At 47.2% G+C, this 15008-nt stretch overlaps 1 protein-coding gene across 1 annotated transcript in view; it reads right to left on the bottom strand.

The window, feature by feature from the left end:
* PLXNC1 (plexin C1) overlaps positions 1 to 15008 on the bottom strand; it is a 148346-nt gene that overhangs the window by 22016 nt on the left and 111322 nt on the right. Inside the window, exons 22-23 of the mRNA XM_047866008.1 lie at positions 3336 to 3513; positions 736 to 839 (exon numbers count right to left, since the gene is read on the bottom strand). Coding sequence (XP_047721964.1) covers positions 736 to 839; positions 3336 to 3513 — 282 coding nt within the window. The remainder of the gene's footprint in view (positions 1 to 735; positions 840 to 3335; positions 3514 to 15008) is intronic.

The raw sequence follows: 15008 nt of genomic DNA, 5'->3' as shown, positions 1-15008 counted from the left end.
CTCTCTCTCTCTCTCGTGTCATGCAGGCTTCTCTGGCACACAGATCTCTGAGAGGTCATGTGCACCCCACACCCACCTTGGCACTCACCCAGCATGTGGGTCAGGGGCCAAAGGAGCAATTACTGGGGACACCTGGGTGGCTGAGTCGGTCAAGCATCTGACTTTGACTCGGGTCATGATCTCATGGGTTTGTGGGTTCGAGCCCCACATTGGGCTGTATGCTGACAGCTCAGAGCCTGGAGCCTGCTTCAGATTCTGTGTCTCCCTCTCTCTCTGCCCTTCCCCTGCTCTCGCTCTCTCTGTCTGGCTCTCAAAAATAAACATAAAAAAAGGATGTATTACTGAATATTGCAAATGAACAGGAAATGTAGGACTTCTTCAGAAAAAAAGGACCCCACACAAAGGTTATGTGGCTCTGTGAACACTGTGGAGACCTGTGAGGTGAAGTTTCCCACCCAAACTGCCGGATGGAGACTGATCAGTCACATGAAAATCGAAGGTCTTGGGGAGGGGGGGAACTGTTGACCACGAGACACAGTAATGCCCAGTCTCTTCCAAATGAGCAACTAAAGAAAACTGCTGACCTGCAAACAAGCCATCTGCAAATTGCCAGAAAATGGTGGGGGTCCCGTAATTTTTTTTTTAAACAATTGCCGGGGTACTAACTGGAGATGATCTATCGAGGCAGGGTTGGGCCTGGGGAAGGAGATGTTGGGGGCTAAGCCTTGCTCTTACCTCATAGTGGCCAATGGTATTTAGCTTGGTTATTCCATCTTCGAGAATCACAGATGAACTGTCAATATCCAGAAGTTCTTTTTGTCGTGTGCCCACTTGCAGCTCTGAAAAGAAAAACAAGAGTGCATTTTGTTCTCCTTTGAAATTGAAGGGAGAAAGTTTAAATGCTCTTCTGTAATGGTAGCAATTATTATTTATAAATAAATAAATCTTAGATAAATTGGTTAATGTGTGTCTGAAAGTTTGGAGATATATGAGCCAGACTGGTAGCCTGAGTTTTGTTTCTGTTTTGTGTATAGGGCTCTGACTTTTAGGACTACATTTCCCTGGGGACGCCTGGGTGGCTCAATTGGTTAAGCATCTGACTCAAGATCTCGGCTCACGGTTCATGAGTTCAAGCCTTTGCATCGGGCTCTGTGCTTGCATGTGGAGCCTGCTTGGGATTCTCTACACCCCCACCTCTTCCTAGCTCATTCGCTCTAAGTAAATAAATAAACTTAAAAAAAGAAAAAAAGACTACCTTTCCCTGAAGCTTGTACTCCGAGGCTAAGCCTGGAAGTAAAGCCAATGGAAACAAAATAATGCATCCTTACAGGGACTAAGCTCTGCAAAAAATCCCGAAAACAAACTTTTAAGTTCCCAAGCAGGTGCATTGTGAATTATCTTCTGTAGGTCCTTGGGTGGGGGTGCATTGGTGGGCTAATATCTCAAGCCACACCATTCAAACTGTTTTATGGAGATTGCCAACTTGTGCCCTGGAGCTAGAATGTGGCCCACAGATGTGTATTTTTGTGTGTGAACCTACACAATGTTTTACTTATTCAGCACCAACATTCAAAGTCAATTCAGCACCAAGTCACCAGCATTCAAGGCAGGAGATTGCACATAAAAATTCGGACTGATTTCTCTTTAAAAACAAAAAAACAAAAAACGGAATCATCGGATAATACTGACCACACAGGCCCGCATGCAGTCACTGGCTGAAGCCGAGTGGCACCGATCCTTTAGATGGCATGTCTTTCCCCCCAGTTAAGTTGGGTCCTGCCATTTCCCAGTGTCCTAGATGGGCCAACACCCCTATTTATGGTAGTTCCTGCCCCTGTGGGCATCTAAGTTTGTGAGCCTCTGCTAGAAGCGGTCTTAACCACAGCTGCTTCCGGTATTGGATTTCTATACAATTTATGGCTGGTTCTAAGGCTTTTGCCCTCGTTTTCTGGGGCCAGCCTTGGAGGTAGTTTGCAAGATCATCACACATGCAGAAGCCTGACATGGCTGGAATGCAGCGTTCCCACTTCCCATCAGAAGCTTCTAAGAGACTTGTTCTGCTCCCCACTTTCCTACATCAGGAAGAACCGATGGGCTCAAACACAAGAACGGCAAGAGGTTGCTACTGCTGACCCGGCACTGGCAGGACTAAGGCCACTGGACTGTTTTCCCCATGCCTGTTGGCTCCATGTGCCCAGCTCTTGGCAGCCAGAGCCACACTTTTGCAAAGGTAGGGAAGGAAGTTGACAGTCCAGGTCAGGTGATGGTTTCCCGTCTGGGGCTGCCTCTTTGGCCCGGCCTCTAACCAAATGAACGAAAATGGTCTGCAAGTGCCCAACAGTCCACCCAACAGAAGGACACAGAAAAGAGGCAGAAGAGAGGTGCCTTAGTCCCTTCTTTGAAGCCAAGTCCTGTAGTTGCACGCTTGCGTTGTTTCACCCCAACTTGCCAGGCCCTGCCTCCAGGCTTTTCTAAATGGCCTTTTACCAGGAGGTTTGGCTTGGAGAGCCAGGTGGGGTGATTTTAATTGCCTGCTTCGTGGAGGCTACGACTGTACATTGAGGGGAGATAAACCTTGTTACACTGTCTGTCACTGCTGTGATTTTACTCTTCTTGCCTGTCCCATTATCTGCTATAAAATCCCACGACAGTCTCTTGGGAGGGCTGCGGGGAGCTCAACTTTAAAATGTTGATGAACATTTGAGTGGAGCGGAGCCCTGTTAGAGCACTCATGCATATGTTCTCCTTTGCAGTAGACCAGTAGAGCCCGAAAATGAATTCATAGCAGATGCTGCTTCGCGTTGGGGAGGATGGAGAATATACTTAATGCAGGACGCGATTAGCAGAGACGAAGATGACCTTTCCAGTGTGCTTCAGTTAACACCCAGAGTCTGAGCCACCCGCTAATGACACACAACAAACAAATCAAATGCCAATGTGAAATGCAACACACACACAGGGCGCGGGGTTTACACCTTTTTGTACTTCTTGACGCAAGGTGAATCCATTCAGTCTCAGGGTTACCAATCTCATGAATCTGATTTACAAACATAATATTTTTGTAAAAAAAAAAAAAAAAAAAACCCAAAACAAAACTCCAGCATCTTTGAAGGATAACGCTGCCTAGGAAAAAATCATGTACATGCTCTTGGGAAAGCAGTACAGTCTCTTGGCCCCCAGACATGCCCTCTGGGAACAGCCCCAGGCCACATAAGTTTCAACAAACAGAAGCATGCATGCTGTGGGCAGGGGGGAAAGGGAGAGACAGAGGGAGAGAGCCGGCGGAAGAGACATTCATCAGGGATTGGGACAGAATAGCTCCCTCCTTGCCTTACCAAGACCGATTTCATTCAGCTGAAGTCCATAAGGAGAGCCATTTTTGCTTAGGAATGCCTGGAAAATCTTTTCTTTGGCTTGGCCTATGGTATCACAATCAAGAACGTTGACTGAAATATTCCGACAGACGTCTGCACTCTCATTTTCTGGGATCTTTTCAAAGACGACGTTTAATGCCTGCAAGAATACAAACAGGTTTCCAAGTCTATTAGATAATTGCAATCTGAAAGGCTTTCATAAAAGACACAAACCTTGGTGAGTCCCACTAATACCTCTGACAGCACATTAGCAAACACTGTGTCCCATTATACTACTTTAATCTTTTTTTCCATAATCCATTCTTTTCAGGGATAATGGAAAGGAAAACAGAAAAGTTAAAACTCTCATTACAGAGCAAGCATTGAATAAATATATCCGAGAGTAAAATATATATACACATAAATGTTCTAGAAGTGGTGATTTCTAATTTCATCTTCAAAAACAAAACAAAACAAAACAAAACACAAACAAAAAACCCCCCAAAACTGGAAAGGTTCCACAGTACATGAGGGCAGACTGGTGATTTTTTTTTCTTTTTTTTTTTTTTTTTACATTTATGTAGTTTTGAGAAACAGAGTGAGACAAAGCGTGAGCGGGGGAGGGGCAGAGAGAGAAGGAGACACAGAATCTGAAGCAGGCTCCAGGCTCTGAGCAAGCGGTCAGCACAGAGCCTGATGTGGGGCTCGAACCCACGAACCGTGAGATCATGACCTGAGCCGAAGTCGGACGCTCAACCGACTGAGCCCCCCAGGCGCCCCGATTGTCTTTTTTATTAACAGGACCACAGAGTCCCAGAAGTGAAGTTCCAGGTGACAGGGAAGGTCAGGGAGGTCCCCATATTGATTATGCTGAAGAGGTTACTTTTTAATATGCAGCATTAATTGCAATAACGTTTATCTCCCCGTCCACTTTCAAGATCTTCAGTTTCCCAAGCCCTCATTAAAACCCTGAGATCCCCACCCTGTACTAGTACGCTTGCATTCATTGCTTACGTCTCAGTGCCAGCATTTACCGTTTTGCCAGTTCACATTCTCCTAATGCAGCAAAGCCTCAGAATCAGACTGATGGGGGAAGGGAAGGGCTTTGTGAGTGTGTGAAAACACAGAACGAGGGAGTATTTCAAAACAAATTTGAAAGCAATTTCGGGTTTACTTTGAGAACAAACAAACACATCTAAAGCAACAACGTTTACCTACTACGGCTCCTTGGGGGGACAGATTCAGGGAAGAGCGTCTTGTCATTAGCATCACACACAGTTTAGATTCTGAGGTACCTTGGTAATCTCAGAATCAAGGGTATGGTGTGAAATGCTCAGTTACTTAATGTTTTTGAACCTGGCTGTAATGAGGGAATGTAAAATGATTAACTAATGGAAATGGTTTTTTTGTTTGTTTGTTTGTTTTTTAAATGAAAACACAAGTAAGGAGAGAATGGGGATCCTTAGGGTTCACTCAACTTTAAAATGGGTACAGTAAGGTCACCTAGGCGGCTCAGTCGGTTAGGCTTCCTACTTCTGCTCAGGGTATGAACTCACTTCGGGAGTTCGAGCCCCGCGTCAGGCTCTGTGCTGGCAGCTCAGAGCCTGGAGCCTGCTTTGGATTCCGTGTCTCCCTCTCTCTGCCCCTCTCCCGCTCGCACTCTCTCTCAGAAACAAACATTAAAAAAAATTAAAAGTAATAAATGAAAAAAACGTTAAAAGGTAATAAAATGGGGGGGGGGGGGGAATGGGTATAACAACAGTACCGGCATTGTTAATTACATGGGATGATGCACATCAAAGGCTCCGCACAGGGCTGGGCCCCTGGGAAGGGTTTGAGGATGAGGACGATGATGATGGTAAAAGTGGGAAGTTATTATTTCATGCAACTCATCCGAAGTCTTATTATAGCCACTGTGAGTAAGCCTTCCTGCGGAGACTCAGAGACCCGGCGGCCAGGGCTCTGATTCCGTACCTGCTCCGTATCCAGCAGCGGAAAGAGCGCGCTGCCTGCAAGCGGAGCTTGGCCGAGCACCCACTCTAGGGGCCGCCTCTTGTGCCTTAGTTTGCTCCCCTGCAGAGTGGGAGTCGCAGTGGCAACTGCCCTGGAGCTCCTGTGCTGACGAACCGAATTACCCGCGGGGCACGGAGACCAGGGTCTGGCTGGTGGGCGCTCCGGAGGGACAAGGGCGGAAGCCCCGTGGCCGTGGGAAAGGGGCTCTGCCAACCGTGGGGTGGTCTCAGAGGCAGGTCTTCTACTCAGGGCCCTTACACCTTGCCCCACACTCCCGCGCGCAGTGACACCGGGGCGAACTTCGCTCCAGTCCCAGCTAAGTGATCAACACCAAGGCAGTGCGGTCTGAACCCCTGAGTTCGCGCCTGGCAGCTTCCTTCTTCCTGGAACAGAGGGCACCTCCGGGCCGGGGAGCTCCAGGGGGCAGGAAGGGAGGCAGATTGCCCGGAAATGCTGGCCGAGCGAGAAGGCTGTAGAGGGCATGTGCGAGGCGGAAAATCTAGAAGCCACCGGGGAGGCCACCCTCGTGCCAGAGTGCTCTCCCTCACCTCCCTTTCTCAGCACCTGCCACCTTACTGGTGGCACTTACTGGTGGCCACTCTCAGCTGTCACCTTACTGACACCCTGCCAAGTATACGCGTCTTTTTAACCTTCCCAACATCCTGGTTACGGGGCTGTGTTATGATCCCCGTTTTTGAGCGAGGAAATGGAGGCACAGAGAGGTCAAATAACTCGCTCTGGGGACACAGCTCGTAAGTGGCGGAGCCAGGAGTGGGCATCAGGAACTACTCAGCTCCAGGGTCCCTCCTCCCCTCCCCCCACCTGGGCCCTCTCTCCTGCCTTCTGGTCCCGCCCACCACGTAGGAACCCTGGGCCTCCAGAAACGCTGTCTTGGGTCCTAAGCAAAAATTGCAAGCCAGTAAGCAAAGCCCGAAGCTAGATCCCCAACACAAATGAGGGTTCAGGAGGCGTAAATGCCGACCTTGCCCTTACAGTCTAAGCAGACCTGCCCGTGTCTTCCCTTATTTCTCTGCGAGCTGGTCTGCTCACAGTGGGAAGAAGGGTGGTTAAGCCATTTCACAGGGCTTCCGAAGATAAAGACAACTAGAAAGCACCTTTTAATCAGAGCTCCAGCGATCCCAGCTTGTTTAATAGTTTTATAGGTATTTGTGAAATAACACTCTGTGACTACCTAAAGGGCACTATTGTCTTTAACAAAAACACCTCTTTACAGGTAAAGCAATAAATGTTCTACTTAAAAACATAACCAAGAGGAGGCAAAAAAAAAAAACAAAAACAACCTTAACTGGATGTAAAATAATGTAAATCTGCCACTGCCTCCACAGCTAGATGGGTGGAAAAAAGGTAAAATGGTATTTTACAGAGGCCACAGGGAATTCTGAGCATCAATTCGGACACAAATTGATTTTTTATGCTGCTAACGCTTACTGCTCCAACAGCAATTTCCCGAAGTCTAAGTATAGTCGGGGGGCTCTCAGAGTGGGCCCTACCTATTCACCCCACCCTGGGCTCAGCACACACTGGGCCTTTGTTCCCCATCAGGAAAGAGCCCCCATGGAAGGGCCATCTCTCCCCTCACAAACCCATTTCACCAGAGTCTTCCCTATCCCCTACTTGGTGTTAGGGGCTGGGGTGTAGGAGAGACCTTAGACATAGTCCTTGTTTTCAGATGATTCACAGGACGTTTGGCAGACCAAAGCATCACCTTTGAAACACTATTCAGCCACCAGGTACAACACTCAGTAAGTGTTTACAGAGAATTCAAGAAGGAAACACAGGAGGGCTGAGGGCCCTGAGCACAGGATCAGACCATCTGGGTCAGATCTTGTACTCAGCTGTGAGTGCGTGGGTAAGTCCTCTAGCTTCTCTGAGCCTTAACACTCTCATTGTTTCTATCTAAGAGGAGTGACAGGGTCACTAAATAGTGACCTAATAGTAAATTAAGGAGTGCTTCCTGTGTGCCAAGCACACAGAAACCTTATCTCATAGATTCTACTATTATTCCCATTTTATAGATGACAGATTGAGGCCCAGAGAGGCTAGGAAATTGCACCAAATCACCCAGCAGGAAAATGGCAGAAGCAGGCACTCTTAAACCTTTGGCGATCCTGCCTTCAAAATAAAAAAAAATTTTTTTAAATGTTTCTCTTTGAGAGAAAGAGAGCGCAACAGGGGAGGGGCAGAGAGAGAGAGAGAAAGAGAGAGAGAGAGAGAATCCAAAGCAGGCTCTAGGCTCTGGGCTGTCAGCATGGAACCCACTAATGGCAAGATCATGACCTGCGTGGAAGTCAGACACTTAACCGACTGAGCCACCCAGGTGCCCTCAAAATATGAAAATGTTTTGTAAACTAAGCACGGTCCAAATCTACGGGATGACCATTAGTTTTCAATACCCACAGAAGGCTAAAGGGCTCTAAAATCTACACTGGTCTTTTCTCCAGAAATCTGTCCCCAAACAGCTCTGGCTTTCCCTATTTCTTTGGCATAAATGTGTCAACAAAGCTAGGACAACGGATATGGTTGGTGGTGTCTTATCATGTAACCCAGTTTCGGCCAGTGAGATATAAAGGCAAAGGGTTTCTACTCTCAACAAAAGGGGAGAGCAGTGCTTGGAGCCGTGGCAGCTATTTTGTGACTCTGGCACAAAGCACCTTTATTCGGATTTTCTCTTACTTACAGCTGAACATACCCAGCCTGACAGAGCTCACTTTGTTGATACTGAGGTTGCTAGATCTGCTCAGTGACCCTCACCTACTTTGCATCCGGACATGGTGTTCAGGGCATTCCAGAGGATACAAAGTAGAGCCTGGCACTGATCCTGACTGGGAAGTACGTAAAGACGAAGAGAACAATTGTGAGATACACATAATGATTTCTACTACCAGGTAGAAAACAGTAGGTATGGGCGGAGTGCTTTGGGGGTCCAGAGAGAGGTTACCTCTAGCTTGGAGGAGCTTTGTCAAAGGGTGAGAAATCCGTGAAGACTGTGTGGAGGAAGGGGCATTTGAACGGAGTCTGGAAAGGAGCTGCCTGTGCAGCGGTACATGAGGAGGCCCCTGCACCATGACATACTGGGCTTCGATTCTAACTAGACTGGCCAGGAGCAAGCTTCAATCTTCTAGTCAGGCTACGAGGTCAGGAAGTCGAGAAGAAGAGTCCCACTTCCTTTTGGTAGAATGGAGGGTGGAGGACTTGAAGAACTGTGTTTGCCTTTCCAAAACCACCACCTGCCATCTGAGGGGTTCCGTTACTATTTATGGAAACAAAAGCTGAAGAAGAGAATACCGTTCTGGGTTTCTAACCATCGTCCTCGGCGCTCACATGTAGCATGTTGAACACTTACCATTTACTATCAGGAGCTGTCGTAAACGCTTTGCTAATTCATTTAATCCTGCTCTGTTCATTTAATAACTGCCTAGTGAAGTGGACACCGTTATTAGCTTCACTTAGCAGACGAAGAAACAGAGAGAGAGAGAGAGAGAGAGAGAGAGAGAGAGAGAGAGAGATTCAGAAATGTGTCCAGAATCTCAGAGCTGCTGGGGGTCATCACTAGGACACGACCATTCTCTTAACTGCAAAGCCAAAAGGCCACCAGTCAAGGTGATAAATGTCGAGGGGCCGTCCCAATGTGCCTGAAGATCTCGATAGATGCTCTCAGGGCATACAGGCTGGACAGACAGCCCAGCAGAGGAGGCTCAACCTCCTCGGCTTGGCTTGGCATGGGGCCCCATGGAGCCCACTCAACCTGCAGGACGCCACGGGCTGGTGAAAGGTACCACTCACAGGCATTTGTATGGAGCTCACGTCCACGCAGAGGAGAAATGACCTTTCCCGGCCTCTGCCACAGCCGGGCGTGGCCGGGTGACTATGTTCTGCCCAATGAGGTTAAGCAGATGTGCAACGTGACAGCCTCTGGGAAACTTCCTTAAAAGATGGCTGGTGGCCACTTGTCCCCTTTTCTACAGCCCTACTTCTGTCCTGCTGGCTGGAACGTGGCCGAAGGCTGGGCGGGGGTGAGCCAACACTTTAGACCATGAGGTGGGCTGCGGATGAGAGACGGGGAGCCTGGGTCTGTGAGGGCGCCCCAGAGCAGAGGCGCCCACCAGCACCAGACTGTGCACCCCAGAACTTCTTGAGGGACAGAAGTAAACTTCTCTGTTGCTTAAGCCCCAGGTGGCTTGGCTCTCTGTTTCCTGCAGCAGAATTGCATTCTGATGGATTCAGCAACGTGCCTATCACCAAGAAGGGCTGTTAGAATGGCAAGGGTATTTGGAAGATGCATGGGCCCAGAACCCAGAGAAAGGACCAGAACGGAAGGACCCCGTCCTTTTGTAAGCAGGTCGAGAACCGCCAGCCCCGACAACACCCCTCCCTCGCCTTTAGGTAGTTAGTTGCTCAGATGTATCATTGTGGTCTTCCGTTCACATCTGTCTGGCGGGATGTCGTCTGCTATAGATTCTAAACACACAGACAGAGGGATTAGCGGTCACCTTGCCCGTAGCGCAGCTAATCCAAAAACCGTCACCCATCGACAATGAGTGGCCAACCAGAAAGAATGGTGAGAGGACACTGTGCTCCGCAGACCTTACGATCGACAAGAGAAACAGCTCGGACAGGAAAACTCTTACAAATAAATGATGGGAACTGCTCTGAGGTATGATGGCTAGACATCCCATGCTCTTTTCAGACCTCAAAACAAACATACAAAGGTAGGTTTCATAATCACCTGTTAATAGATGAAGAAACAGTTTACAGAGGTCCGGTGACTTGCCCAAGGTCACACAGCCTGTTAGTAAAGTGACCGAGCTCGGATTCACCCCCAAGACTGTCAGACTCTAAGCCCCGCCTGTCGGGCACCGTGCGACATAACACCTCGGGCGCTAAGGTACACAGCACCTAGACAGACCAGCACATTCGTGTTTCACGGGTGGCTTTACCCACCGTTCCTTCACACACCCTGGTTGGTTAAGGTACCAAGGAGATAGAAAAAATAAGGTTGCAGGGGGCTGGGAAGATGAATCAAAGGCCCGGGAAGAGGCATTTCCCCACGCTGTTTGCATACTTTGGTGGGGAAAGGATGATCCAGCTACCTCATTAAGTCCTCACCCACATTCTTGGCTCACAAGGAGGGATGTTGCCACATCCTTGTATGATACCTTATAATACCTAGAAGGTCATTTTTTAAAAAATGCGTTTAAAAAAAATACTTTATCATAACAGGGCTTAGGCCAATAATGGCTTTCATTAAATAAAACTATAAAATATCTAATTTCATTTGAGAGCCAAATGAAGGTCAAGAGAAAAGTCTGGTTCTTACACCAAACTGAATTTTATATATATATATATATATATATATTTTAATGTTTATTTACTTTGGAGAGAGCACAAGCAGGGGAGGGGCAGAGAGAGAGGGAGACCCAGAATCCCAAGCGGGCTCCAGGCTCTGAGCTGTCAGCACAGAGCCCGACGTGGGGCTCGAACTCATAAACTGTGAGATCGTGACCTGAGCCGAAGCCGGACGTTTAACCGACTGAGCCACCCGGGCGCCCCACACCGAACCGAAGTTTACACTAGGAGAGATGTGGTAGGAAAGAAGAAAACTACTTCAGAAGTCCAGTAGAAGAAATGTGAGCCACGAGTTAAAAGAGCAAGTCTCCAAAGCTTCTGATCTGAGGCTTTTCCTAAGCTGGAGTCAGCAGCCCCGAGACATGCTACCAGATGCCCCCTCTGGTGCTGCTCTTGCCTGCCCTACCTCCCCCTCTACCTCATTTTCCTTCCCCCAAAGACCCGAGAGCCCAAAGCTTCCTGGATCATGGTATTTTACCACCACCCCTCACCCCACCCCCACCCCCGCCGCCAACAGAAAAAGAGGGAGGAAGGCCTTTTCCGTCTTGAAGAAAAAAATTAATGGAGAAAATTTCCTCAAATCTAAGTTTCTCTCTCAAATTTTTCTGTACTTGCCAGCATTTGCTAACGTTTGTTCACGACAGAATCGAGTAAGACTCTGTCTGATGAAGCCCAAGATGATTGATTTCGGTATTTTAGGCTTAATATGAGTATTTCACGGTTTGTGTTTTGGCGAAGACCCCACGAGTTTCAGATTTATGGATCCTGGTGAGGCATTTCCATCGCTGTGTCCCCAGAAAAAAAAGAAAGAGACCCAGGCTTTTGGAGGTCAGGGGGGAAGGCAGATTCCAGTTCTCTATTATTTTCTCTGTTATGTCAAGCTCCAGATTAGGGGCTGGCAAACTTTCTGTAAAAGGCCAAGACAGTAAACATTTAAGACTTTGCAGCCTATATGGTCTCTGTGACAACTACCCGACTCTGCAGTTATAGGCAGGACAACAGCCACAGACGACAGTAAATGAATGTGCGTGGCTGCGTTTCAATAAAACTTTATTTATAACGACAGACAGCAGGGTCACATTTGGCCCACGGGCTCTTGTTTGCCGATCCCTGCGCTAGACAATGGTAACTTCAAATGGAATGCTGACGTTGCCGATGTCAAAAAAAGACATATTGAAAAAAATGCCTTTTATCTTCACCATGATTTGCTATAAACGTGACCGTTCCCTGAGGAGTACAAGTATAAGTAAGGATCCTTAACAACGCAGGGTCACATTTGAGCCATAACGAAGAAAATTAAATAGTTTTGTATTTAGGTAACTAAATTATTTTCTAATCCCAAGATTATGGGTGTGAGAAGAAAGGGTCTGAAGAGGGAAGTCATTTAAAGCACTCATTTAATGCTTATTTTTCATTTTCCACTTCTTGCCATCAACTGGGGAATGACTTACCTAAAATGATTATAAAAAATGGTTTCACTTCTTTGATCAGGAAGCTCAGAACAGTAACTACGAAGTTAGTAATGGTTTCGGTATTATTGCAAGTCATAATGGAAATGATTTGCACTATGGTAGAGAGCAAAAGGGGGAAAAAAAAAAGCCCAAGAATTGTTAATTAACTTCACTGTTTCTCCACAAATGCTAGGAGTATTAAAAACAAGATTGCTGAAGTGCAAACATCAGGACTTAATGAACAATGGGATGTAATTGAAGTAACACAGAATGACTTAATCGGGACAGTGGGTTGTTTAATTATGGGGATAATGGATCTTCTGAAAGGACAAACTAATGGAACAGAAGGAGTTAGGGAGTGGTGGGGAGAGCCAACGTGTTAAAGGAAGCATGTAGATGTGAAACTCTCACTAGAGATAGCCGGGACTCTGTTACATATGAGATATTGTATTAAACATGATTGTCCCCAAAATGGCAACTACTGGGTTCAAAAAGGCAGACTGGTGCAGGCTGGCATAAGTCTTCAATAGACCGTAGTGGAGGCATTAAGATGTCTATAGACATGTATCTGTACTTTTTCTAAGAATTTCTAATAATCTTAAAGACGTTCTCATAGATGTGAGAACGAGGGCAATAATATGTTTGTCGGAGCACTGTTTCCCAGGGTGCCAAGATGCTATCTCTCAGATACAGCAGATTGGCAGGCTCATTTCCTGGGTTTAAGAGTTCAAAAAACCATTTCTCGCTTAACTTTGATTACAAGTCAACCTTCTCCTGCTAATTCAGCACACTTTGCTACGAGTTATTGGGTTTTCTCATCTCCTCTTGAAAGTGAAGCAAATGTCCTTTCTCCCATGTGGTGCACTTTCCTAGAACTGAAATCTTCATGCCTTCCTTCGCGCTCCCAAAGTTTCAGGGGATCTGCTCTGAAATCATTCTCTCGACACGGACACAGCACAGCCCGCAATCTCAGGGTGGGCCTGAGGTTCCCCAGCAGCAAATTGAACACGCCTAAAATGTTGTAAAGGGGGAAGAACCACGGAGCAATAAGCTTATTCCTCTTCCAGCTGTCAAACCCGAATCCCCTGATATTAGAGGAAGTCTGCATGTGCGCAAACCCGGCTCGATGCTGGCATTCACGGGGGTGACCGTGTGTGGGGCAGCCTCTTCATCGAACGCCAGCCTGCAATGCCTTGATAGAGAAGGATGTTTCCCGCGATACCCGGGTAAGTATGGCCGTACGGGGCTTTTTGAGCAAAGACAGAGGAATTTTTGCAGTGAGCAAAGAATTGCCTCTCAGAGCCCATTTGTTAGTAGAATGATTTCACGTATGAGAAATTGGCAGGATGTCTTTGTGTTCTAGAAAACACCCCAGACCTCAGGGAGAACACATCCTAATCTTAGAGGTGTGAAACCTAGCTCTCGGGTTGTTACATGAGGTGCTGTGTTTCTGAGCACTTAGCCAAACGGGAGTTTGGGGGGCCCCTTTTAAATGTGTCCCTGTCGTGGCTCTGTCATTTCAAGTTGCTCGTGTGGCTGCTCTTGTTTTTTTCTCTGACTTTTCTTTCCTTGAAAGAATTTACACACACACACACACACACACACACACACACACACACAGAATCGAGTTTGTTCAGCATACCCTGGTTTTCAATTACATAAACCACCTCAGGCAAATTTAGAACATCAAGATCTCAAACCACTGGGTGTACATGATGGGGGGGGGGGGCGGTCAGGAGGGAGGTAAGAAAGAGAGGGAGGAGAGGGAGGGAAGAGGGAGGAAGGTGAGTAGAGAGGGAGGGAGGGAGGGAGGAGGAGGGAGGAAGGAAGAAAATTATAATACGACGGTTAAGGCTGGGGGAACTTGCCTGAAAGGAAATGAAAAACCTTAAATTTTTATATTGACCTTCTGCCAACATTTTGTCACACAAGCATAGCCCAGATCATGTGCCTTCTCCGGAGCGTCTAATATAACCATCCACCATGAAACAGACAGGTTGGGGCAGGTACAATACAAGGGAGTAAAAATCGTTTTTAAAGGCAAGGCCCCTGGAAACGAGCGGTCTACCCCTTTTCCAGTTCCTATCTACTGGCAAATCTGCATTTGAAAAGAAAGATCTATCTGGATTTCTAAATTCATAATTTCCCATTAGCCTTCTCCCCAGGGGCTATCAAGGAAAAGAGAATCCAAGAATCAACATGAATCCCTTCAACATCAAGAAACATTTGGATGAAGAGTTGAGAGTTAACAAATCCGAAACACATGGTCTTAATTGACTGTGAAATAAATAACGTTTCAAAATGAAAGGCGGAAAAAGTGTTTCCATGTAAAACATTAGAAAGGACTCAAACCTCCAAAGTTGCTTCGGGCATCTGACTCCTTCCCCACTCCCAGCTGGGTCCTCTCCTTCCCTCTCCTTCCTGCTGGGGGTTCATGCTTCCATGAAACTAAATCAGTGCTACATTTCCCCCAACCTATACACGCTCACAGATATTTCTCTTTGGGAATCCTTTCTCTTTGGGAACCCGTGGGGCCTGGAAAATGTTTCAAGTGAAAGCATGAACATCCCTGGGGGTAGGACCGAGGCCCTGGGTCCATCTTCAAACAGTCATAGGGGAAGGTGTCGACAGGCCCTGATGCAAACAAAGTTTTTGTTCTCCAAAACACCCTGCCCTCTCTGAGCAGGACGTACATTAGAATTATCTGGAGTGTTGAAAAAAAAAAGTCTATCCGTGCCTGGGCTTCGTCCCCAGCAGTTCTGATTTAATCAGTCCTGAGGGGAGGCCCAGGCATCGGCCTATCTGGATCTGCGTTTCTAACAAG

This window comes from Prionailurus viverrinus, chromosome B4, assembly GCF_022837055.1.
Source record: "Prionailurus viverrinus isolate Anna chromosome B4, UM_Priviv_1.0, whole genome shotgun sequence".
Lineage (NCBI taxonomy): Eukaryota > Metazoa > Chordata > Mammalia > Carnivora > Felidae > Prionailurus > Prionailurus viverrinus.
Note: the sequence above shows the minus strand (reverse complement) of the source record. Positions and strands in the feature narration are given on the sequence as shown.